The 24,685-nt window shown below is 51.6% G+C and overlaps 2 protein-coding genes across 4 annotated transcripts in view; both read left to right on the forward strand.

The window, feature by feature from the left end:
• On the forward strand, window positions 1-19,040 carry CD177 (CD177 molecule). 2 transcript variants are annotated; one of them, XM_030796728.1, is made up of 9 exons: window positions 1-66; window positions 10,265-10,405; window positions 10,620-10,805; window positions 12,041-12,163; window positions 12,373-12,489; window positions 16,911-17,051; window positions 17,789-17,974; window positions 18,091-18,225; window positions 18,732-19,040. In XM_030796728.1, exons 1-9 carry the CDS (start codon window positions 27-29, stop codon window positions 18,962-18,964), a joined length of 1,302 nt encoding a protein of 433 aa, XP_030652588.1. In that variant the 5' UTR covers window positions 1-26; the 3' UTR covers window positions 18,965-19,040. The 2 variants fall into 2 exon arrangements, with proteins under 2 accessions (XP_030652588.1, XP_030652589.1); XM_030796729.1 differs by lacking the exon at window positions 17,789-17,974.
• TEX101 (testis expressed 101) overlaps window positions 11,678-24,685 on the forward strand; it is a 25,666-nt gene continuing 12,658 nt past the window's right edge. Inside the window, exons 1-3 of one of the 2 annotated variants that reach the window (XM_030796730.1) lie at window positions 20,055-20,089; window positions 20,204-20,297; window positions 21,068-21,364. In XM_030796730.1, coding sequence (XP_030652590.1) covers window positions 21,350-21,364 — 15 coding nt within the window. In that variant the 5' untranslated portion in view covers window positions 20,055-20,089; window positions 20,204-20,297; window positions 21,068-21,349. Of the gene's footprint in view, window positions 11,774-20,054; window positions 20,090-20,203; window positions 20,298-21,067; window positions 21,365-24,685 lie in introns of those variants that run through there. The other variant, XM_003281182.2, reaches the window with a different exon arrangement.

Genomic DNA, 24,685 nt, shown 5'->3' on the forward strand with positions numbered 1-24,685 from the left:
CACTGAGACCATTCCACAGCCCCTGAATGACAAGACAGGCCTTCAAACTGAAGACTACCTGGCTAGGTAAGTAGCACTTTATACACACCACTTCTGAACTGTCTCACCTACCTGCAGGGCAGGAATTTTTATCATTTTCAAATGAGGACACTGAAGCTCAGAGAAGTGATGCTATTTCCTGATGGATAAGAGGTGATATATTTCAGTCCTCAGACCAACGCTGAAGTAGCAAGGCTGTAGTCTTACGAGTCAAACTTGGCTGGGCGTAGTGGCTCAAGCCTGTAATCCCAGCAATTTGGGAGACCAACGCAGGTGGATCACCTGAGGTCAGGAGTTCGAGACCAGCCTGGCCAACATGGTGAAACCCCATCTCTACTAAAACTACAAAAATTAGCTGGGCGTGGTGGCATGTGCCTGTAATCCCAGCTACTCTGGAGGCTGAGGCAGGAGAATCGCTTGAACCCAGGAGGCAGAAGTTGCAGTGAGCCGAGATTGTGCCATTGCACTCCAGCCTGGGGGACAAGAGCGAGACTTCGTCTCAAAAAAAAAAAAAAAAAAGGAATCAACCTTGAGCCAGGCATGGTGGTTCACGCCTGTAATTTCAGCACTTTGGGAAGCCGATGAAGTCAGGAGTTCGAGACCAGCCTGGGCAACATGCTAATACCCTGTCTCTACCAAAAATTTAAAAATTAGCTGGGTATGGTGGCTCATGCCTGTAATCCCAGCTATTTGGGAGGCTGAGGCACAAGGATGGAATGAACCTAGGAGGTGGAGCTTGCAGTGAGCCAAGACTGTGTCATTGCACTCCAGTCTGGAGTGCAAAAAAAAAAAAAAATCCATCTCAAAAAAAACCACAAAAAGAATAAATATGGGGCCTCATGACTGTATATTACTGGGCTTCTGACCTAGACTGAAAGATCAGGGAAGACTTTCCTGAAGAGAAAGTGAGTTATGATGGGCCCACTGTACCCCAGCCTGGGCAACGTAATGAGGCTCTGTCTCAAGAAAAACATACAGAATAAAACCACAATAAAATACCACTACAGAACTATTAGAATGGCTAAGATTAAAAAGAGTGACCATGCCAAGTGTTGGCAAGGATGTGGAGGCACTGGAATGCTCACGCTGCTGGTGGGAATGTAAGATGGTACAACCACTATGGAAAGCAGTCTGGCAGCTTCTAAAAATTTAAGCATGCACCCACCATGCCACTCGGCAATTCCATTCCATTCCCACATTATTTTTATTTAAAGGAAAGTCAAGTGGAATGATCCTTAAAGCACTTTTGCCTGACGAATAGATGAAATGTGGGTAGCAGCCCAACACTCCCTGGTCAGTCTTCACAGGGCATATGTGACCTCATGGCCCCCAGGAAATATGGCTCTTTCCACAAGTGTTAGTTCCACAGCACTGCCAGCATTGGGCTTTGTCTATTTCTTTCTTTGTCTTTTTTGAGAGGGGGTCTTGCTCTGTCATCCAGGCTGAAGTGCAGTGATGCAATTTTGGCTCACTGCAACCTCCACTTCCCAGGCTCAAGAGATCATTCCACCTCAGCCTCCCGAGTACCTGGGACTACAGGTGCACACCACCATGCCTTGCTACTTTTTTGTATTTTTGGTAGAGACGGGGTTTCTCTGTGTTGTCCATACTGGCCTGGAGCTCCTGAGCTCATGCGATCTGCCCGCCTTGGCCTCCCAGAGTGTTGGGACGGCAAGCGTGAGCCACTGCTCCTGGAGTGGGCTTTATTTATTTCTATTTCTGTTTCCTTTTCCTGTGTGGTAAAGAGATTGAAAACCATGCCTTATTTTGCAGGAAGAGATAGAAGGCTAGAAAGAGGAAGTAAATTGTTCAGGTCATAGTGAAACGATAGCAGGTCTAAAATATCAGCCTCTTTACTCAAAGCCCACAATTTCCAAATATCACAACTTCCTTTCTCTTTATATACTTTAGGGATTTTATTTATTTATTTATTTATTACTTTTTGCCAAAATGGAACTCCAGGTCAAAGGACTTTGTTGGTCTAGTGTCAAATTGGCTTCCAAGGTGTTGATCTAATCCATGGGGCCACCAGCACTCAAGGATATAGGCGCACAACAATGCCAGCCTCGTGTTGTAATCTTTTTATTCATTTTTGCTCCTCTGGTCAGTACATGAAGGCCTGTAAAGATCTTTTCTTTTATTTTTGAGATGGAGTCTCACTCTGTCGCCCAGGTTGGAGTGCAATGGCACACTCTCGGCTCACTGCAACCTCTGGCTCCAGGGTTCAAGCCATTCTCCTGCCCCAGCCGAGTAGCTGGGATTACAGGCACACGTCACCATGCCCGGCTAATTTTTGTATTTTTAGTAGAGACGGGGTTTCACCATGTTGGCCAGGCTGCTCTCGAACTCCTGACCTCAGGTGATCCACCCGCCTCGGCCTCCCAAAGTGCTGGGATTACAGGCATGACACAGCACACCCAGCCAGGCCTATGAAAATCTTTAAGTGTAACTTTTCATTAAGTGCCATAGATCCCTCCTCTTTATAACATAAAGTCCTGTAAACTGAATGCAGATCAGTTTGCCATAGGAATAATTTGTCTTTGCTGGAACATGCTGAGTGCTTGGCAGATGAGGAGATTGGAAGTGAACCACTGAGATGACTGATAAGCGTCCTCGGCAGGCTGTGGTGCAGGGGGAAGAGTGCAGGTTGTTTGTTTATAAGGCCTGGGTTGTGCCCCTGGCCACCATTTCCTGGCTTTGTGACTCCAGCTTTACTTCTCCTTCCCAGGGCTCGGTTTTCCTCTCCTTGAAGGGGATGAATGGAACCAGCTCTGGGTGCTGAGCTGCCTGGGTGTAAAGGCTTCCTGTAATGGGCAGAGGAGTGGATAGGAGGGCAGCAGAGGAGCTGGACCAAAAGCGTCATGTGATTTGCCGTGATCACAGAGGATTTTCTGGAAGTAGCTTGGGCACAATGTGTGCAAGGAGACAGAACGGTCTCGTGGTGGGGAATAGGACATTCACACGGCCTCCGTGGCTTACCTCACAGAGCAGTTGTTAATTAGCCAAGAATTGAGAAACAGGCATTAAAGGCCTTCTGAATGTGACACATGACACCCAGGTAGAAGAATATTGCCAGAAACCATTAAAACTACTCTAATCATAAAGTCCGAGTCAGACACATCCAGGTGGTGGACTACTTTACAAAACAAACAAAAAAAAAAGAACTGAAAGGCAGTTGGGGAGCACTCCTAGATTAAAGAGGAGTCCAGAGATGAGATGTAAACCAAAAGGTATCTGAGACAGGTCTCCATCAACTTAGAAGCTTATTTTGCCAAGGTTAAGGACATAGAAAAAACCATGCAATCATAGAAACAGTCTGTGGTCTGTGCCTTTTTCCAAAGATAATTTTGAGGCCTCAATATTTAGAGTGGAAAAGCTGGCTGGCGGTGAAAGAAGGAGGGTGTGATCGCATTACTGAATCCACATGGTGTAAGAGAAAGCAGGAGGTAGGGCAATAATCAATCACGTATTCATCTCACGCTCAGTAAATTGGCACGTTATGAAAGATAAGGTGAATATGGCCAGGCGTGGTGGCTCACACCTGTAATCCCAGCACTTTGAAAGGCTGAAGCAGGAGGATCTCGTGAGTCCAGGAATTTCAGACCAGCATGGACAACATGGCAAAACCCATCTCTACAAAAAAAACACAAAAATTAGCTGGGCATGGTGGTGGGTGCCTGTAGTCCCAGCTACTCGGGAGGCTGAGGTGAGACAATGATTGTGCCACTGCACCCCAACCTGGGAGACAAAGTATGACACTGTCTCAGAAAAAATAAATAAGTAAAAATTTTTTTTAAAAAAGATAAGGTGAGCATAGAGTAGCTACCTACGGAAATACTTAACCTTTTCTCTGTAGCTGTCTGCTTAGGAACAAAAGGAAAGGAAGTTTCTTGCATGACTCAGCTTCCAGTTTTTTTTTTTTTCCTTCTGTCATAGTGTATTGGGGTCCTGAGTTTTTGCTTCTCTTTTATAAAGCCAACGCAGTACAGTTCATGCTTGACCCTGGATGTTCTGATCAGAAAGCAAAAAAGCAGTGAGGGATGTTATTGGGACAACAGAGGAAAACTGGAAATGGGCTTCCTATTAGACAACAGTGCATCCATGTAAACTATACGGGTCTGATCCTGGTCTGTGGTTACGTAGGACAAAGTCTTTAAGAATAATCTATTTAGGCTGGGCATGGTGGCTCACATCTGTAATCCTAGCACTTTGGGAGGCCAAGGCGGGTGGATCACCTGAGGTCAAGAGCTCAGGACCAGCCTGGTCAACATGGTGAAACCCTGTCTCTACTATAAATACAAAAATTAGCCTGAGTGGTGGCAGGCGCCTGTAATCCCAGCTACTTGGGAGGCTGGGAGAGGAGAATTGCTTGAACCCGGGGGTCGGGGGAGGTTGCGGTGAGCAGAGATCACGCCACTTCACTCCAGCCTGGGTGAGAGAGCGAAACTCCATCTAAAAAAGAGGGAGAGAGAGAGAAAAAAAGAATAATCTCTACTTTTTAAAAAATTTTTATTTATTTTTTTTGTGATGGAGCCTGTCTCTGTCACCCAGGCTGGACTACAGTGGTGTGATCTCGGCTCACTACTGCAACCTCTACCACCAGCTTCAAGTGATTCTCCTGTCTCAGCCTCCCAAGTAGCTGTGATTACAGTTGTGTGTCACCATGTTCAGGTAATTTTTATATTTTTAGTAGAGATGGGGTTTCACCATGTTGGCCAGGCTGGTCTTGAACTCCTGACCTCAAGTGATCCTTCCAAAGTGCTGGGATTACAGGCGTGAGTCACCGTGCCCAGCCCCCTTAAGAATAATCTTAAGAAGGTTCTTGCTGAAGCACTTAGTGGTGAGAGTTATGACGTCTACTCCTTGTTTTTAAAATTTAAGAATATTTTAAAAGCATGTATCATTTGTGTATAAACAAATACAGTAAAATGTGAAGAGTGGGTGAATCCAGTGAAGGGGATACTTGTGTTTACTGTACTATCCTTGCAGCTTTTCTGCAGGTTTGAAATTTTTCTTTCTATTTTTTTGAGACGGAGTCTTACTCTGTCACCCAGGCTGGAGTGCAGTGGCGCAATCTCGGCTCACTGCAACCTCTGCCTCTTGGCCTCTGGAGTAGCTGGGACTACAGGTGCCTGCCACTACACCAGGCTAATTTTTGTATTTTTTTTTTTAAGTAGAGATGGGGTTTCACCATGCTGTCCAGGTTGATTTCAAACTCCTGACTTCAATAGATCCACCCGACCTTGGCCTCCCAAAGTGCTAGGATTACCGGCATGAGTCATCGCGCCCGGCCTGAAATTTTTCAAAATGAAAACACCACAGGTCAGGAGTCTGAGACCAGCCTGAACAACATGGTGAAACCCTGTCTCTATTGAAAATACAAAAATTAGCTGGGCGTGGTGGCGCACGTCTGTAATCCCAGCTACTCAGGAGGCTGAGGCAGGGGAATCTCTTGAACCCAGCAGGCAGAGGTTGCAGTGAGCTGAGATCATGCCACTGCACTCCAGCCTGGGTGACAGAACAAGACTCCGTCTTAAAAAAAAAAATAGGGAATAAAAAGAAATAGAAAGCTGGTGGAATGCTTTGAAGTTAGGTAGGATAGGAGGTCCTTGACCCTCCCTGACCCTCCTGTGTGGACCAGACCCTCTGTGATGTCCTGTTCAAGAATTTGAGATTGAGAGACAGATGGGGACAGTCACAGCCCAGGTGATTAGTAGGACAGAGACAGAGGCAAGGGTCAGAGCTGGGGAAACCCCCAGGGGAAATACTCGTTTCTGATATCATGAAGAGAAGTCTCAGTGGGGAGAGTGTGTTTTCAAGAGTGTCTCCATGGAGGAAATATTTGTACTCAACAGGGCAGGCTTTATCTCCACGGAAAAAGCCCCACCCAGGTCCTACAGAGTCTGGCTTTGTCTTTGGTAGGTAAACATTGGAAGCAAATTCTGGCACTATCTGGGCTTCTCAAACTTGGGGAACACTCTGGCTGCTCAAGAAGGAGAAACAGCAGGGAACAAAAGGAAACAGAGAGCCCTTGGACTGCTTTGAGGACACATGGGATCAGAGGTTCTTGTCCCTCCCAACCCCTCTCTCCCCGCAAGCAGGGGCTGAGGGGCCCAGACTTGATTCTAGCTTGACCACAGCTTGACTCAGAGGTCTTGGTCAAGCTCATTCCCTTCTCTCAGCTCCTGCATCCTCTTCTACAAGACCAAGACGAGGAAGGAATTTCTGCGATTGTTGCACCTAACAGAGAAGGAAAGAGAAGAAAAGAACAAGAAAACCCAGTACCGGTGGTGCTGCAGGCGAATGCCTTGGAGCTGTTAACTGGGGCGCTCTGTGGCATCAGTCATAACAGTTGTGTTTATCATTGTTGTTACTCTGTTCGCGTTATGAAATTAAGTGACACGCATGCATCCAGGCATGGTGTAGTGGTTAGGAACTGGCCCCTGGAATCCAAAGTGTCTCCAGCTCTGGAGTGGGTAAAGCATATCCTACCCACATCCCCTTGGCCAGCTGGTGTTGGCTGAAAACGTCTCACAGGTGCCCCTTCTCTAGAGAATTGCCCTTGAACAATGGGAGCCCCTTGCCGCAGGGACAGCACCCTCTTCACCTCTTCAGCTCAGGAATAGACCTTGGCCGTTCCCCACCTCAGCCTCGCAAAGTGCCGGGATTACAGGTGTGAGCCACCACACCCAGGCCTGGCATCCCATTCTAATTCTCACCTAAACCAAGTTGAATCTCACCTAAGCCAAGCTGGATCTCACCTCATGGCCTTTGCACCTGCTCCTGCCCTGCCTGGAAGGCTCTTTCTGCATGTCCTTCCAGGCCTGGCTCTTTTTTTTTCCATTCTGCTCACAGCTAAATGCCACCTCCTCAGGAAGGTCCTCACTGATTTCTTACCAGCCAGAGCAGCCAGTTCAGTTGCCTACTTTGACCTCACCAGGTTTTCACACTCTGTCCAGCACCCTGAACCACCTAAGATTTTTCATGCTTGTGTGTTTGTTTAGAGTCTGTCCCTTCAGAGGCTGTGAGCATGACAAAAAGCAGTGGCCTCCTCCTTCTTGGCTTCTCTGTATCCCCAGCCACTAGCATGGTGTCTGGCACATATTCCAGCCTCAGTAAACATTTGTTGACTAAAGCAAGACCTTTTTAAAAATTTTAACTTTTATTTTAGTTCAGAAGTATGTGTGCAGGTTTGTTATTAATACATGGGTAAACTTGTGTCATGGGGGTTTGTTGTACAGATTAGTTCATCCCCCCGGGTATTAAGCCTAGTACCCAGTAGTTATTTTTCCTGATCCTCTCCCTCCTCCTTGTCCTCCCACCCTCCACCCTCTGATAGGCTTCAGTGTGTGTTGTTCCCCTCTATGTGTCCATGTGTTCTCATCATTTAGCTTCCACTTACAAGTGAAGACCTGTGGTATTTGGTTTTCTGTTCCTGTGTTAGTTTGCAAAGGACAGTGGCCTCCAGCTCCATTCGTGTTCCTACCAAGAACATTATCTCATTCTTTTTATGGCTGCATAGGATTCCATGGTGTATATATACCACGTTCTCTTTATCCAATCTGCCATTGATGGGCATTTCGATTGATTCCACGTCTTTGCTATTGTGAATAGTGCTGCAATGAACATACATGTGCATGCATCTTCATAATAGACTGATTTATATTCCTTTGGGTGCATACCCAGTAAGGAGATTGCTGGGTCGAGTGGTATTTCTGCTTCTAGGTCTTTGAGGAATCGCCACAGTGTCTTCCACAATGGATGAACTAATTTACACTTCCAGCAACAATGTCTAAGTGTTCCTTTTTCTCCCAGCGTGTGTAATTTTTGACTTTTTAATAATAGTCATTCTGACTGGTGTGAGGCTGTATTTCATTGTGGTTTTGATTTGTATTTCTCTAATAATCAGTGATGCTGAGCTTTTTTTCATGTGATTATTGACCACATGTATGTTAAAGTAACACACTTAATTGAGTACCTATGACCCTGTTTGCCTCTTTGCCCACCCTTCCCTTCCCTCTTCCATCAGGGAAACTGCTTCAGGCCATGCACAATTCCAGGGCACCATTCACACAGTGACAACATGAACTGCTGCAGAGGGGGCAAGATTTCTAGGGTGCACGACCTGTACAAATGGAGTGAGGGCTCTGCTCTTGTCTTCCCCTTTTCATTCATTCATTCATTCATTCAGTAAATATTGAGGCTGGGGCTTGGTGGCTCATGCCTATAGTTCCAGCACTTTGGGAGGCCAAGGAGGGAGGATAACATGAGCCCAGGAGTTCAAGACCAGCCTGGGCAACATAGTGAGACCCTGTCTCTACAAAAATTAGCCAGATATGGTGGTGCACGCCTGTAGTCCCAGTTACTCGGGAGGCTGAGGTGAGAGAGTTGCTTGAGTCCAGGAGATGGAGGCTGTAGTGAACTGCAGTGAGCTACAATTGCACCACTGTACTCCAGCATAGGTGAGAGCAAGATTGTTTCTAAAAAAAAAGAAAAAAACTTATTAGGCATGTACTACATGCCATGTAGGTGGTGGAGACATAGCAGGAGATCAGACAAACACTTCCCTGTCTGTGTGGCAAATATTAAACTTGCAATAAACTTGCAAAGACAAATAAAGATAAAATTTATAGAGGTGTCAAAAATAAACATGTAATTGCAGGTCACATTCGTTTCTCTTTCTCTGCTATTCCTGCCCTCGCCTTCCCTCTTCTGCTTCTCCTCTCTCCATCACAGACACCCCCAACATCCCTCTGCAGTCACTGACAGATACCCCTGGTTCCTTCCTGTCTTCCTCCTCCCCAGTGTGTTACAGCTGATTTGTACAGCCCTGGAAAGGCCAATGGTTAAATAGCTAGGGATTTCATCAGTCCGGTTGGCAAACTGTTGGTAGCTTAAAATCAGACATGCTTATGAGTATTTACACCAGAGAAATAGACCAACACTACAAGGCAGGATTTGTGGGTGTTGTTTTTCAGCACAACACTGCTCTCCCATCGCCTTCCAGCAAATAAATGTTGCATTTTTCAGATATATCCTAATTCTTTCGTAGATATTTAGTCTCTACTCCACCTCTGGCCAAGCCTTTCCTGGTAGTAGGAAGCTGGGGATTGAGTCCTATGTTGTACTGTGAAGGCAGAGAATAGAAGAGAAAACGAGAGAAAAGCATGAAAAGGAGAATCCAAAGAAAGGCAATATAGGAAGGAAAGAGAAAGAACAGAGAAGTGGGAAGCCAGTGGAGGGTAGAAACTAGGACCGGAAGACATGGGGACAAGCCGATGCCCACTGCACAACGTCCTCACAGGTAGTTGGGCCATTTCCCCATCTGGGGTACAGAGGTGGCAAGGGAGCCCATGAGAAATGAGGCAACTGCCTTCCCAAACTACTGGAGAAACAGGGTGGGGGTGGCGAACCACATAGCTGGGCTCAGGAGGAAAGAGGGCTGGGAGTCTGGACCGGGGGAACCTAGGGTCAAGATGCCACAGTTTCTAACTATGGAGGGTCTGGGGACCTGGACTCCTGGGTCTGAGGGAGGAAGCACTGGGGGCCTGGACTCCTGGGTCTGAGGGAGGAAGCACTGGGGGCCTGGACTCCTGGGTCTGAGGGAGGAGTGCCTGGGGTCCTGTACTCCTGGGTCTGAGGGAGGAGGGACTGGGGGCCTGGACTCCTGGGTCTGAGAGAGGAGGGACTAAGGGTCTGGACTCCTGGGTCTGAGGGAGGAGGGACTGGGGGTCTGGACTCCTGGGTCTGAGAGAGGAGGGGCTGGGGGTCTGGACTCCTGGGTATGAGGGAGGAGGGGCTGGGGGTCTGGACCCCTGGGTCTGAAGGAGGAGGGGCTGAGGGGCTGGGGGTCCTGGACTCTCCATCTGAGCGAGGAGGGGCTGGACGCCTGGACCCAAAGGTCTGAGGAAGAAAGGGGGTCCCTGATAGGCCGTTGGGGCCATTGAGACTTGGGGTGGGGCCCAGGCCTCCATTTAGCAAGGCCCTCCCCTCCCCACCCTTTTCTGGGCTGGCTGCTTAAGGGCTGGTATAAAGAACTTGTTTCCTGCTGAAAAAGCAGAAAGAGATTACCAGCCACAGGCCGGTCATGAGCCCTGTGTTACTGCTGGCCCTCCTGGGGGTCACCTTCCCACTGCCAGGTGAGTGACAACCTCAGCCTGGAGGAGATTCCCTGGAGGCGGGGCAAGGGAACCCTGCTGAGACGGATTTGCTCTTGCCACTCCAGGAGTGCAGGCGCTGTTCTGCCAGTTTGCCACAATTCAGGATGTGTGGAATCTGTCCGACCTACCCCTGCGATGGACCCCTAAGAACACCAGCTGCGCCAGCGGCATGGGGTGCCAGGACACGTTGGTGCTCATTGAGAGTGGTGAGAAGGCCCTGGGGTGCAGAGACCCCGCCCTGTCCCCTCAGTCCCTCCATCCCTGTGCAGGGACTCGGGAGCCACCCCTCCGGGGGCATCGACTCCTAGGGTCCCGGTGATCCCCTTTCCAGCCTCTCAGCCTACGCCATGTAGCAGCGTCTCCCTCCAGGACCCTGGAGCCCTGACCTCCATCCTCGCTTGCCTCCCTCTCTCGGTCCAGGACCCCAGGTGAGTGTGGTGCTCTCCAAGGGCTGCACGGAGGCCAAGGACCAGGAGCCCCGCGTCACTGAGCACCGGATGGGCCCCGGCCTCTCCCTGGTCTCTTACACCTTCGTGTGCCGCCAGGAGGACTTCTGCAACAACCTCCTTACCTCCGTCCCGCTTTGGGCCCCGCAGCCCCCAGCAGGTGCCTGCGGGAGGGTCGGGAGGAGAGGGAGGGGCTGCCAGGAGGGGTTCAGCTGAGCACAGAGGGGCTGTTACGGAGTCCCTCCCACCCTCGCTCGCTATCCTGCCCCTCGCTCGCTCCATCCCTCCCCTGACTGCTCCCTGACCCTCGCCCCGCCCCCCTCCCCTTCCGTCCCTCCCCACGCACTCCGGATCCCTCCCACTGACGTCTGCCACCCGGGAATCCCCGCATCCCTCCTCTTCTAAGAGCAAACAGGACGGATTTCTGATATGAAATCCCCATTAACTGGGTCACCCTGCATTCTTTTTTTTATTCTGTTGCGTTTGGTTCAAGAAGTTCTCCCGCAGGGTTTTTGATATTTCCTCTTCCTAAGGGAGACTGAGCTGTAACTTTCCACTTTCCTTGTCTGGTGTTATAAAGAATCTAGGGAGATACTTTGCGCTTCTTTTATTGGAACAGCTTGTGAACACAGAAGTCTCCTGTTCTTGGAGGTTCAGTAGCACTTGCAGGTGAAGGCACTGGCTCGTTCCAGGGCACCCCCTGGTTCCCTTGACCAAGGAGTCTGCTTCTGTGTCTCCCCTCCGAAGGCCAGACTTTGTTGAAAGGTTCAGACTTGACCGTGTCTGAGTCTACATTTGGCCTCAGCAGGCCCCTCCTCCACCCTGCCCACCCCCACTTGCCCCCCAAGAACCCCCCCTTTTATTTTTTTTGAGAAGGTGTCTCGCTGTGTCGACCAGGCTGGAGTGCAGTGGCGCAATCTCGGCTCACTGCAACCTCCGACTCCCGGGTGCAAGCGATTCTCCTGCGTCAGCCTCCCACGTAGCTGGGACTAGAGGAGCCCGCCACCACGCCCAGCTAATTTTTGTATTTTTAGTAGAGACAGGGTTTCACTATGTTGGCCAGGCTGGTCTTGAACTCCTGACCTCATGATCTGCCTGCCTCAGCCTCCCAAAGTGCTGGGATTACAGGTGTGAGCCATCACACCCAGCCAAGACCACTTTCTGTACCCAGCCCTCGTGCCTCTACCAAGACTTCCTGCTCTCTCCCTTCCTCTTTCATGGGTTACGCTTCTTTATTTTCCCACATCCAGATCCCATGATGGGAGCTGCAGAAGGCCCCTTTAGGAAAGCTGAGCAGTTGACTCCTGAGGCCAGCAAAAGTGGGGTGCAGAGAAGGTACCTGATCAAATCCAGTGCCCTCTCAGTGCCCCCTCACTCGGTCTGTCACTTCCCTAGACCCAGGATCCTTGAGGTGCCCAGTCTGCTTGTCTATGGAAGGCTGTCTGGAGGGGACAACAGAAGAGATCTGCCCCAAGGGGACCACACACTGTTATAATGGCCTCCTCAGGCTCAGGGGAGGTAAGCCTGGGACATCGGGGTCCCTGCGGGGACTGAACGGGAAGGTCTGGGGACTGAGATCTTAGTCTTTGGGGAGCGAGGGTGAGCTGAGGCATGGCATGAGACCCAGAGGAGGGTGGGCCTGGCTTCCTGGAGCTATGCCTGCCTCTGAGGGTTGGGTGGTCCTCAAGGCAGCATCACTGACTCTCCCTCACTCCTCCTTTCTGCAGGAGGCATCTTCTCCAATCTGAGAGTCCAGGGATGCATGCCCCAGCTGGGCTGCAACCTGCTCAATGGGACGCAGGAAATTGGGCCCGTGGGTATGACTGAGAACTGCAATACGAAAGGTGAGTCCCGCCCCTAGGCTGTGCCCTGCACCGCAGCCTCAGGGCACGATGACACATGGGGCATCCAGAGCCATCACACCAAAGCCAGCAGGAGGAAGGTCAAGGGTGCAGGGTGGGTTGCTTGGCATGTGGCTTTAGGCAACAGTGAGTGCTGGGGCCCCTGCTGGCTCTCAAGCTGCTGAGAGTGGTTGCTTCAATTTCTGTGTCTCCACACCCCTGGCCTTGGGTAACCCTAGGTCTCCCACTTCCCTAGGCCACCGTAGCCTCTCTACCACCCTCACCAGCCCCCGCCCCACCCATGGTGCTGGAGAGCCCCAGCAGCCTTGCCTGCACAGGAGAGAACATCAGAGAGAAAATCAAGCGCACTTCAGGTGTAACAGAGAAAGCAAGAGTTAAAGGAGGACACTGAGAGGGTCCCCACTTACCCATTTAGGTGCTGCTATGGAAGAGAGTGCCAGGGAATGTCTCCATAAGAAGGGCTCCAAAGCAACAGGAAGCCATGGTGGGGAGGCGGGGGTTTTACAGGAAGCCCAGCTTCCCTCCTAGGAGCAAAGTCTTCCCTGCCGGTGCCTCAGTTTCCTTGTCTGCCCACATCACGCTAACCCTTAGAGCTTAGAAGAGAGAGTTGTGTGAGTTCTGCATACATTCCTCTGTGTATTTGGCTGTTTCTCCCTAGCTGGGCTGGGAGCCCGAGGCCAGGGGCTTGGTACCACTGGCACCAGGGTTTCCAGCCTTGGGTAGCTCAGGAGCCAGCTCAGGAAGGGCACCAGGAGGTGTTTGTTCAAGTGAGGACATGGAGGGCTCACTTGAGCAAAGCTCCCTCATGAGTCAGACCCTGTTTCTACCTGAAGAGCTTCCAGGACTAGGAGGGGGAGGTGCTACAGACACAGATGGTCACAGCTTGAGGTGATCAGGGCTGTGGCAAACCGGGCTGTGGGGACTGGGGCAGCTCAGAGGAGGAAGATACCTATGTTGTTGGGGTAGAGAGTCAAGGAGGGCTTTACAGAGGTGGTGGCCTGTGAACTGTGTGTTAAAGATGACCTACAGCGTATTGGTAGAAGAGGAAGAGGACATTGGTGGCAGAGGGAACAGTGTGTAGCAGCTGTATAGGCCTGGAGGTGGGAGTGAGGCTGCTGTTTTCAAGAAGAGTCCCTCCCTCCACCTGAGAAGGACTCATCAAGATGAGGGGGTACAGCTGGGATTGGGGGTGATTAGACGTTTTCCAGGTGGACAAGGTGGGTGTGGGGTCGAAGAGGGAGCGGCTCCAAGCCAAAAGCACTGCAGGTGTGAGGCTGAGGAGGAAATGAACTGGCATGCCTTCAGAATGGATACCGGTGGGGGAGGAAGAGCCAAGTGGGGAACCTGGTGGTCGCTCAAGTACCTGAAAACCCAGGCTGAGGGGTGGACCCTCTCCTGAAGGCAGGGGAGCCATGGAAGATTGTGGAGCACGGAAGGCAGGGTCTGACCATTTATCTTTCCTTTTGACTGATGCTGGTGTTAAGGATCTGGCCCTGGTCTCTGGGACCAGATGACACTGATAACCCAGAAGGTATTTCAGAAACAAATCAGACGCCACATGCCACACACACACTCCCCCATACCCCTGACATACCACATATGGAAACAAATCACACACAGAGCACACAATATGCACAACACACATAAATGCATCACACAACTGCACAATTACTACGTGTACATGTAGTGTGTATGCCACATACACACTACACGTCAGGCACCACACACACTCTCCCTCTCAACATATCGGACTGCAATACATACCACACACAACACACAATACACACAAAACACCTGGCATGCCACACACACCACATGCAAACAAAACACAGATACACAGAACACACACCACACCAAACACACAAAACAAACACATACCACATATATCACACGCAGTATGTCTGCACGTGTACACACCACACAAACATACCATGAACACACCACACACCCCATACAAGCACACCCCCCACGTGTGTACTACACACTCACACACAGCACACACACCTGCACACAGCACGCATGCTCCCCCACACCCCATGTGCACACGCTACACGAACACACCACATAAAACACAGCTACTATGCACAAATCAGTGCTGTTCATGGAGATTCATATTCTTTTTTTTTTTTTTTTTTTTTGAGACGGAGTCTTGCTCTGTCGCCCAGGCTGGAGTGCAGTGGCGCAATCTCGGCTCACTGCAAGCTCCGCCTCCCGGGTTCACGCCATTCTCCTGCCTCAGCCTCTCCGAGTAGCTGGGACTACAGGCGCCCGCCACCATGCCTGGCTAATTTTTTTGTATTTTTAGTAGAGACGGGGTTTCACCGTGGTCTCAATCTCCTGACCTCGTGATCCGCCCGCCTCGGCCTCCCAAAGTGCTGGGATTAGAAGCGTGAGCAACCGCGCCCGGCCGGAGATTCATATTCTGCTTCCAACACTGGAGCCAGATCTTGGAGGATGTTTTGCCTTCCCCGGTGAAGTGCAGTTCAGCAGTTTAGCAGACAGCGAGCATCACAAGACCAGGCATCAGAAACTGGTGGAACAACAAGACGTTGGGGACCAAGTGCAGGAGAGAAGAGGCTTCAGGGTGATGGAACCGCTTATAAGAAGCCACAGCAGTGGGAGGGCTGGGTGCAAGGACGCAGGTTACTAAAAGGGGCCATGGCAGCAGCCCCTTGTGAAGAACCAAGGGGCCCGGGCAGATAAGGCCCTGGCTGCCCCTAGAGGAGCTGGGCAGCGGTCCCAGTGAGAGAGCAGGGAAGAGCTCGCGTCTGAGGGACACGTGGGTCCCGGGCCCTGCTCTGCCGCTGAAACAGCATTCCAGCCTCAGCTTCACTTCACTTCACTTCACTTCAAAAGTCCATATCTCATGGAGCCTCTTTCCCTGGATTTGGGGAAGAGGAGGGGATGGTTGCAGACATGGGGCGGAAGCAGATGCAAAGGCCATGGGATGGGTGAGTGCCTGCCAGAAGCACCTGTGCAGAGCAGCGTGCTGGAGGGAGCGGAGTAGGACCACCTGCATGGAGCAGGGAGGCGGCCTCCTCTTATCAGGCCTCCCAGGCCATTGGAAGGGCTTAGAATTTTATTCTCCAGAATGGGGACCTCCTGGAGTCTTCAGAGCAGAGGAGTGACATGAACTGACTTAGGTTTACCCAGCCTCCCTCTGCCTGCTGGGTGGAGAATGGAGCAGGAGGAACAGTGACAGGCGGGCGCAGGGAGAGCCCCAGGAGTCAGGTGGGAGCCAAGAGGGGCTTGGAAGCAGCAGAGGTGGTGACGTGGGGTTGGGTTTTGAAGATTTTCTGCAGCTCAAGCCAGTAGGATTTCTTGAGGAACACAACGTGGGACAGAAAGGGAGTAGTCCAGGACAGCACCAATCAGCCAGGCCGGCAGAAACGAGCCGCCACAGGCATAAGTAGGGGAGATGGGAGCGGGGAGAGAAGGGTGGGAGAAGGGAGCAGGAGCCATGATTTTGATTTTGTCATCTGTGAAGTGTGCAAATGAGCAGCTCTCCAGGGTGGCATCCGTTCTGCAGGTCGCATGTGTTGGTGGAAGCTGGGGGCTCAGCCTAAGAGTCCCTGCATCATGGGACCGATCCCCCCTGCTCTGTGATGGCCACGAGGGAAGGCCGGGGGATGTGGTTTCACACTAGAGCTTTGAGGGCCTCAGGGCCAAGGTAGCCGAGGATGGTCATCAGTACCTGTCTCCCTCCTGCTCCCAACCCCGACCCTGAGGGTCCAGAGTCCCTGGGTTCCCAGCCTACCTCTGCCGCTCACAGGCTGTGTGGCATGGGCAGCTACTGAGCAATCCTGCCTGTTTCCCTTGTTGCAAATGAGGGTGTTGATTGTGATGACACCACCTACTGTTGGGGTGCTGTGGGGAAATGAGGCATCCTAGATAAGCTGAGTTCCCTGGGACCTGAGATGGGTGGATCCGTGGGAAGCAATGACGTCAGCCAGGTGCAGAGGCAGGGCTCAGCGGCAGTGCTCAGCCCATCCCGGCCCTTCGCATCTTTTGTTTGGAGCATAGGGCTTTGCAACTGAAAGGTATGAGAAAGGTCTCAGGCTGTCTTCCTTATTATTGAAATGAGGACCTTAAAGCTCAGATGGGGAAGCAGAGATGGGCAGAGGATAAGGAAGAGCTTCCATTGCTCTCACAGCTGAAGCAAGGAACGGCCGTTCCCACAGGGCTGCGAGAGGACGTCCCTGCGGGTGTTCAAGCAGAAACAGGGAACGATGTAGGTGGGGTTTGGACTCCCAAGTCCCTTCTGAATCCATGGTTGAGGGACTCCGTGGCCAGGTTACCTGGAGTGTGACTCAAGAGCAAGATCACCTTCCCTAGCCCAGGATGTGGAGGGACAGACATGGTGGGTTCCTGGCTTACACAGACCCTGGGTTTCCTCTCCCCAGATTTTCTGACCTGTCATCAGGGGACCACCGTGGAGACGCAGAGAAACTCGGCTCAAAAACCCACTGATTGGACCACATCTAATACCAAGATGTGCGAGGCGGGGCAGGTGTGTCAGGAGACGCTGCTGCTCGTTGATGGAGGTGCGTGGACAGAGGTAGAAGATGAACACCTGTCCCAAGTCCCTGGCAGCTCCCTCCACCCCACTGGATTCTTTCCCCTGAATTTCCTGCTCAGCTCCCTTCACATCTGCAATTTTCAATCCAACTCTTCTTCTCTCTACATCTTGGGTTCCCCTTATGAAAACTGGGGGTGAAGCAGTGGGAATGACAGTGTCTGCCTTTCTGGGTAGGGGTGATGATGTATGCGGTAATCCCTGCCCAGGGTGGAGAACCGTGCCAACACCGAGGAATCTCATTGGCTTCATACATTCTGGAAATATTTACCCAGCATTTGTTTTAGGCGCTGAAGATCCAATCCCATCTGTATTCCTGCAGCTTTATATGCCTTGAGAAACAGGAAACAAGCAAACAAAAAGCAGCAAAGTACGGGGAATGGAGATCCCAGCTCTGGAGAGAAATCTGGCAAGGAAAAGGAGATAGGAAAAGTGAGGTGAAGGCTGCAATTCTAAGCTCAGTGCTCAGGGGAGACTCATGGAGAAGGTGATGTTTGAGCGAGAACCGGGAGGAGGCAGAGCTTCGGGGAGGACCCAGGCCCCAGCCTCCGGCTTTCCCCACACTAAACATGACCCATGCAGTTGTGATCAGGGCATTCACTCTCTGCCTGGGGGTTATTGTGAAGGGCAGGGAGTCCAGCTCTGGAGCCCCTGCTGCCCTAGGAGCTGCCCAGTCCCCAGCCCAGCTTTCCCTCTCACCCTCAGGACTCACATCAACCCTGGTGGGGACCAAAGGCTGCAGCGCTGTTGGGGCTCAAAATTCCCAGAAGACCACCATCCATTCAGCCCCTCCCGGGGTGCTTGTGGCCTCCTATACCCACTTCTGCTCCTCGAACCTGTGCAATAATGCCAGCAGCAGCAGCGTCCTGCTGAACTCCCTCCCTCCTCAAGGTATGGGATCCAGGGCCGTGGAGAAATGAGGCCCAGACACACAGAGACTCTAGCCCAAGGTGGGCGGCTGCTCTGAGCACAAAGTCATGTACCCCCGTCTTCCCTCTGCTCCCCAGCTGCCCCTATCCCAGGAGACCGGCAGTGTCCTACCTGTGTGCAGCTCTTTGGAACCTGCTCAAGTGACTCCCCCCGAATGACCTGCCCCAGGGGCGCCACTCATTGTTATGATGGGTACATTCATCTCTCAGGAGGTGAGTGCTGCAAGCGGGACCCCAAGGATGAAGGCGCTGGTGGGCCTGGGCTCCTGGGACTGAGGGAGGAGGAAGCTGGGGCTCTGGGCTCTTGGGTTTCAGGGAGGAGGGGCTGGGCCTGGACTCCTGGTCTGAGGAGGGGGGCCTGGACTCCTGGTCTGAGGAGGGGGCTGGGGCCTGGGCTCCTGGGTTTGAGGGAGGAGGGATGGGGGCCTGGACTCCTGGGTCTGAGGAGCTCGGGCTGGGGCTCTGGGCTCCTTGGTCTGAGGGAGGAGGGGCTGGGGACCTGGACTCCTAGGTCTAAGGGAGGAGGGCCTAGGGGTCTAGGCTCCTGGATCTGAGGGAGAGAGGACTGGGGGCCTGGACTCCTGGGTCTGAGGCAGGAGGGGCTGGGGGTCTGGGCTCCTGTGTCTGAGGCAGGAGGGGCTGGGGGCCTGGACTCCTGGGTTTACAAATTTGGCTGGGCTGTACTCTGTATCCTTTCTGACTTGGTCTTCTCCCTCTAGGTGGGCTGACCACCACAATGAGCATTCAGGGCTGTGTGGCCCAACCTTCCAGCTCCTTGTTGAACCACACCAGACAAATCGGGATCTTCTCTGTGCGTGAGAAGGGTGATGAGCCGCCTCCTGCCCCTCAGCCTGAGGGAGGTGGGGCTGGGGACCTGGAGTCTCTCACGTGGTGGGTGGGGCTAGCACTGGCCCTGGCACTCTGGTGGGGGGCGGTTTGCCCTTCCTGCTAACTGTGGGCGGCAAGACATCCAGGTGCCAAGGCAAGAGACCGAGTGCACGAGCTGTTCCAGTATAATAAAATATATAAAACAACAAGAGTTATACTAGATCTTGATCATAGACATGATTATATATGAATATAATTAATCATTAGTAGTACTTATTCTTTATTCCAATATTATAATAATCCTCGCTCTATAATCATAACCTAGGAAAAACCAGGCCATAAAGAGATAGGAGGTGAGGGGACATAGTGAGAAGTGACCAGAAGACAAGAGTGCGAGCCTTCTGTTATGCCCGGACAGGGCCACCAGAGGGCTCCTTGGTCTAGCGGTAACGCCAGCATCTGGGAAGACGCCCGTTGCCAAGCAGACCACGGTCTAGAGGTAGCCTCAGTGTCAAGAAAAAACACCCGCTACTTAGCAGACCGGGAAAGGGAGTCTCCCTTTCCCCGCGGGAGTTTAGAGAAGACTCTACTCCTCCACCTCTTGTGGAGGGCCTGACATCAGTCAGCTCCACCCGCAGTTATCCAGAGGCCTAATCATCTCCCTGTGATGCTGTGCTTCAGTGGTCACACTCCTAGTGTGCCTTCATGTTCCATCCTGTATGCCTGGCTCTGCCTTTTAGTAACAGTAGCAAAATTAGTGAAAGTACTAGAAGTCTCTGATATGCAGAAATAATGGCATAAGCTGTCTCTCTCTCTCTCTCTCTCTCTCTCTCTCTCTCTCTCCATACCCATGGAACCCACTGACCGTCTCAGGTGCCCCACTACACAGAGACAGCTGCTGCTCAGATTGGCGCAATGGCTCGTGTGTGGCTTATCAGGGCACCAGGAGGGAGACCGTACCCCACCACCCCACAGGAGATGCCACACATCTTATAAACCAGCAACCAGGCTATCGGGTCACTTTTCCCAGGGCCAGATGCAAAGATCCAGGAAAGACAGGAAGAATAAGGGCGGGTGCCTCCCATGATTGCACCTGCCAGCCTGCTGAGAGAATGCTTGCTCCTTGTCCCCGTGGCCCTGGGCTGCTGTGGATGAGGAATCTCTTTCTAGTTCTGATCTGCAGGAAGCCATGACAGCCCTCCAGCCATCCTGTGCCCCTTGTGCTTCCAAAACAGCAGGCAAAGGAGAGGTCACTCTGCAGTCAGGGGAACGGCATCTGATTACAGAGGGAGGTTGGGTGGCTGGGACAAGGAGGCTATTTTTGAAGGCAGGCAACTCATGGCGGTAACATTTCCTTGGCCAGGGCCCTGTTCCATGGAAAACTATAGAAACCCACTAAAGACAAGGCCATCCAAGACTCACTCTCCATAAGAATCAAGATTTGGGTTACATTGCAGGTAAGAAATAACATCCAAAGGAGGTTTTGGAGGTGGGAAGACAATGTGGAATGTACTGGAAGAAAGCAGCTCTGAGCACCAGCAGCCCCGCCCCCAGGACCTCCGCAGTGCTATTGGAAGCCATCTCCTCCCCATCTTCCTCTCATTGTGGGCAAAGAACTGGTGCCCAGCACAATGGGAAGAGGACATCACTGTCACCATCACACACTGTTACTGTGACAGAGGGAAGGACTGGAATTGTGTGTCATCTGCATGGAGGACTCTGATTATTTTTTCCCCTTGAGACAGGGTCTCACTCGGTCGCCCAGGCTAGAGTGCAGTGGTGCAGTCTTGGCTCACTGCGGCCTTGACCTCCTGGACTCAGCCTTCTGAGTAGCTGGGACCACAGGCATGCACCACCACAACTGGCTAATTTTTTGTATTTTTAGTTGAGACGGGATTTCACCATATTAGCCAGGATGGTTTCAATCTCCTGACCTCATGATCTGCCCACCTCAGCCTCCCAAAGTACTGGGACCACAGACAAGCACGCACCACCACGCCCGGCTAATTTTTTGTATTTTTTTTGTAGAGAAGCGGTTTCACTATGTTGCCCAGGCTGGTCTCAAACTCCTGGGCTCAAGTGATCCTCCCACCTCGGCTTCCCAAAGTGCTGGCATTACAGGCGTGAGCCACCGAGCCCGTCCTGGACTCTGATTTTCATCTGTTGAATTAAAACAAAACACGGCTTAGGCTGCTGTGGGTATTGACGTCTTGTGATTTCTGTGCAGGGCACTGAATGTCAAAGTGAAAGAATGCAATGAAGCCCGGATCAAGGGCAGGAGCAACCGTGACCCTCTTAAAAGAGGCAATGCCCCATGTAATTAGTGATGCGCGCGAATGGATAGACGCTATTCCCACCGTCCCTACGTAGCATCCAGCGACACCACAGCCAAGGGACAGGCTTGGCGGAACCTGCGGGAAAGAAGAACCCGCTGAGCCTGATTGAAACGCGGTGAAGAGACAGCGGAGGGGGATCAGTGGGCGGTCCCGCCTCCATCTCCATTTCCCGCATGGAGGCCAGGCAAGTACATGCGCCTTGCTGTCTGTGGGTGAAATTCCACTATTGATTGTTTTCTCACTAACCTGGTGGGGGAGTCGGGCGCGAGTTTCGAGAGAGGCTCTGGCTTCTGGCGCCAAGCCTTAGCCAAGCTCACCAGGGGCAGCGCTAGATGGGGAGACTGGGACACACGTCTGAATGCAGGTGTCCTAAGGCAGCTTAGGAAGACAGAAGCCTCCCGTGGGGCAGGAGGGCAAAAGCTCTTGGGTCTTGGATTTGCAGCAGGAGTTCAGACGGTGAAAGCAGGGCCTCAGGATCCTTCTGACCTTTTGAGTTTTAAAAAAGGGGTGTGAGAAAAGTCGTCACAAGGATAACTGATTTGCAGCAGGAAAGCAATCATAGGAATGAGGCTTTTTTTTTTTTTTTTTTTTTTGACAGGGTCTCATTCTGTGGCACAGGCTGGACTGCAGTGGTGCCACCATAGCTAACTGCGCTCAAGTGATCCCCTCGCCTCAGCCTCCAAAATAAATGGTACCGCAGGCCTGAGCCACCGTGTCCTGTGGCTTTTTAATCCTTTTGATCCTTGGATGTGGGCTCTTCCTATCACTGGAAGACGAAATTCACCAAGGTTGGGTTGTTCACCCACTCAGAAAACCTGAGCTGGGGCTGGGGCTGTGGCTCACGCCTGTAATCCCAGCACTTTGGTAGGCCAAAGCGGGCGAATCACCTGAGGTCGGAAGTTCGAGACCAGCCTGGCCAACATGGTGAAACTCCCATCTCTACTGAAAATACAAAAATTAGCCGGGCGTGGTGGCGCATGCCTGTAATCACAGCTACTCAGGAGGCTGAGGCAGGAGAATCGCTTGAACCCGGGAGGCAGAGGTTGCAGTGAGCTGAGATGGTGTTACTGCACTCCAGCCTGGGCAACAAGAGCGAAAGTCCATCTAAAAAGAAAAAAGAAAGGAAAGGAAAGGAAAGGAGAAAGAAAGAGAAAAGAAAGAAAGAAAGAAGAAAGAAAAAGAAAGAAAGAAGAAAGAAAGAAAAGAAAGAAAGAAAGAAAGAGAAAGAAAGAAAGAAAGAAAGAAAGAAAGAAAGAAAGAAGAAAGAAAGAAAGAAAAGAAAGAAAGAAGAAAAAGAAAAGGAAAGAAAAGAAAACCAGAGCGGAGATTAGACCATGTGAAACAGGTTGATTTCACTCTAGTGAGCATGCGTGGTTGCCATGGTGATCCTGCCCGGTACCACAGGTCCCCAGGTTCAGACATTTGGTGCCTGCGCTTGGATGAGGGACCACTGGGCTAAGCTGCCATCCGTGGGATGCTGACTGAAGTCCTCTAAGTCAGAATATGCCCAGGCAGAACAATAGGGCAGCGCCATGGAGTCTCGGTTGGCCTGGGATAGCCGGTCCTCGCCAACAGGACGCAGTGCAGCAGGGTTGAGGCCCCATGCGGAGAGCTCATTGTCTTGGGAAACCGGCAGTGGGAAGGGTGGCCGGCCCCTCGCCCTTCACGCAAGGCGCATTCGTGGGGAACCTGGCGCTAAACCATCCCTAGAGGAGCTGCTTCTGGGTCCGAGTTTTCTCTGCAGCAGAGTAGCTCCCTGAATGGGATCTGTTGAAAGTTAGCCCTCCACACAGGCGTGTGTCCGCCTCGCAGCGTGTGTGCAGAGCCATCAATCCTTCCTTCCTCAATCCCGGGGGTCCCCCGCGTCCCCATACCCCCACCCCGGCCTCTGCTATGGGAACCAGTGACGTCGCTCCCGCGAGCCTGCCGGAGCCCGCAATGCCCTCAGGAGGCGCCCGCCCCTCCCTCTGGACTTTCCGAGGGCTGCAGGGAACATGCGCTTCCGGGGGTGGAGGGGCGGTGAGGGCCGCCCCCGCAGCGTCCTGTTTGGGAGCCAGGTCTTCTCCTCGTTCTGCCCGGGCTCGACCACGGGCATCGGGGCTTGGGGAGCGAACAAGGCACGTCGGAGGGTGGCCCGGTGGCCCCTATTCGAGGGGTGGCTGTGGGCCAGGAGGTAGCGGTGGCTGCGGCCGCGCGTGTGGCCATCTGAGCGGTGGGCCGGTAGGGGGCGGAGGAGAAGAGGGTCCGGGCGGTCACCGCCCTTGCACCCCTCCTCCTCTTAAAAATAAATTAATTAATTAATTAATTAATGGCGAGTTGGGGGTGGACAGGGATGTTTTAGTGCTGTGCGTGCGTTCTGGAGCCACACCACCCTCTAGAACCAGGGCCACACCCACCCCTGACGCCCACCTTGAGAAGTGCCCTCTCCCAGAAGGGCCTGCACCAGAGACCTTGGTCTTTGTTCTTTTTGGAGACATCTGTGCAGATCGAGGTCACTCCAGCCCTGGATTCAGGGAAGGCTGCACTATCAGGGAAAGACAGCTTCAGCAAGGCCTCACAGTGAGTCAGACTGGACTCTTCCCATCCCCAAGATCCCTGGACTGTGGAGAATCATCCTGGGATCCCTGAGGTCACATGGGAAACTTCTCAAGCACCGATGCTGCCATCTGATACTGTGGCCTGATCCCACCCCTGGACACCTGGAAATTTTCATGAACCCGTGGAGGCCTGGTGCTACCTGATACTGTGACCTCATTCTACTTCCATGTCACAAAAGTTAAAGCATAGATTTACATGCAGTCAAATCAATAATTAGATTAATGGGCTGATTAAAGGAAAAACTTCAGGCACATTAAATTTAACACAGTTTAACTGAGTAATGAATGATGCATTAATCAGGTAGCCCCCAGAACCAGAATAGGTTCAGAGAAACTTCAGGGTGCTCCGTCCATAAATGGTTGGATAATATCTACCACAGAAGAAAGTGATGTAGAAGAAACTAAGGAGGGCACAGAAATAGCTGCACTGCTAACAGTTGGGTGCTTGTCTTATTTGAACCAGGTTTGAACAGTTAGTTGGGTACCTGTGATTGGCTGAGACTCAGCTATTTTTACAATAGCAGGTTACAGACTGTTTACACATCAAGTTAGGTTACAGTTCACTGTGTATGGAGAAACCATTAGACCAAACTTAAAGTAGTAAGGAGGCAACTTTAGACCTAACAATGTTAACAGACCAAACATTTCAATTAAGGGGTACAGATTGGTCAAACTGCATAAAAAAGCAATACCCAACTATATACTGTCTACAAGGGAGGTATTTTACATATAGGGAAAAGCATTATTGAAAGTGTGAGTATTGGAAAAGATATACCATGCAAACAGTAAGCACAAGAAAGTTGAAGTACCAGTAAAAAAAAAAAGAAGAAGAAGAAGAAGAAAGAAAGAAAGAAAATAGAATTCAAAACAGAAGGTAAAAGGTCAATCCATCAATGAAGCACAAAAATGATA

This window comes from Nomascus leucogenys, chromosome 17 (assembly GCF_006542625.1).
Source record: "Nomascus leucogenys isolate Asia chromosome 17, Asia_NLE_v1, whole genome shotgun sequence".
NCBI lineage: Eukaryota > Metazoa > Chordata > Mammalia > Primates > Hylobatidae > Nomascus > Nomascus leucogenys.

What these genes read in the sequence shown, in the direction of transcription:
- CD177 (XM_030796728.1), top strand. Translation starts at nt 27, where the DNA reads ATGACAAGACAGGCCTTCAAACTGAAGACTACCTGGCTAG. An exon ending in GCTGCTGCTCGTTGATGGAG is followed by an intron (nt 17,052 to 17,788) that starts GTGCGTGGACAG and finishes TCTCACCCTCAG; the next exon opens with GACTCACATCAACCCTGGTG. An exon ending in GAACTCCCTCCCTCCTCAAG is followed by an intron (nt 17,975 to 18,090) that starts GTATGGGATCCA and finishes TCTGCTCCCCAG; the next exon opens with CTGCCCCTATCCCAGGAGAC.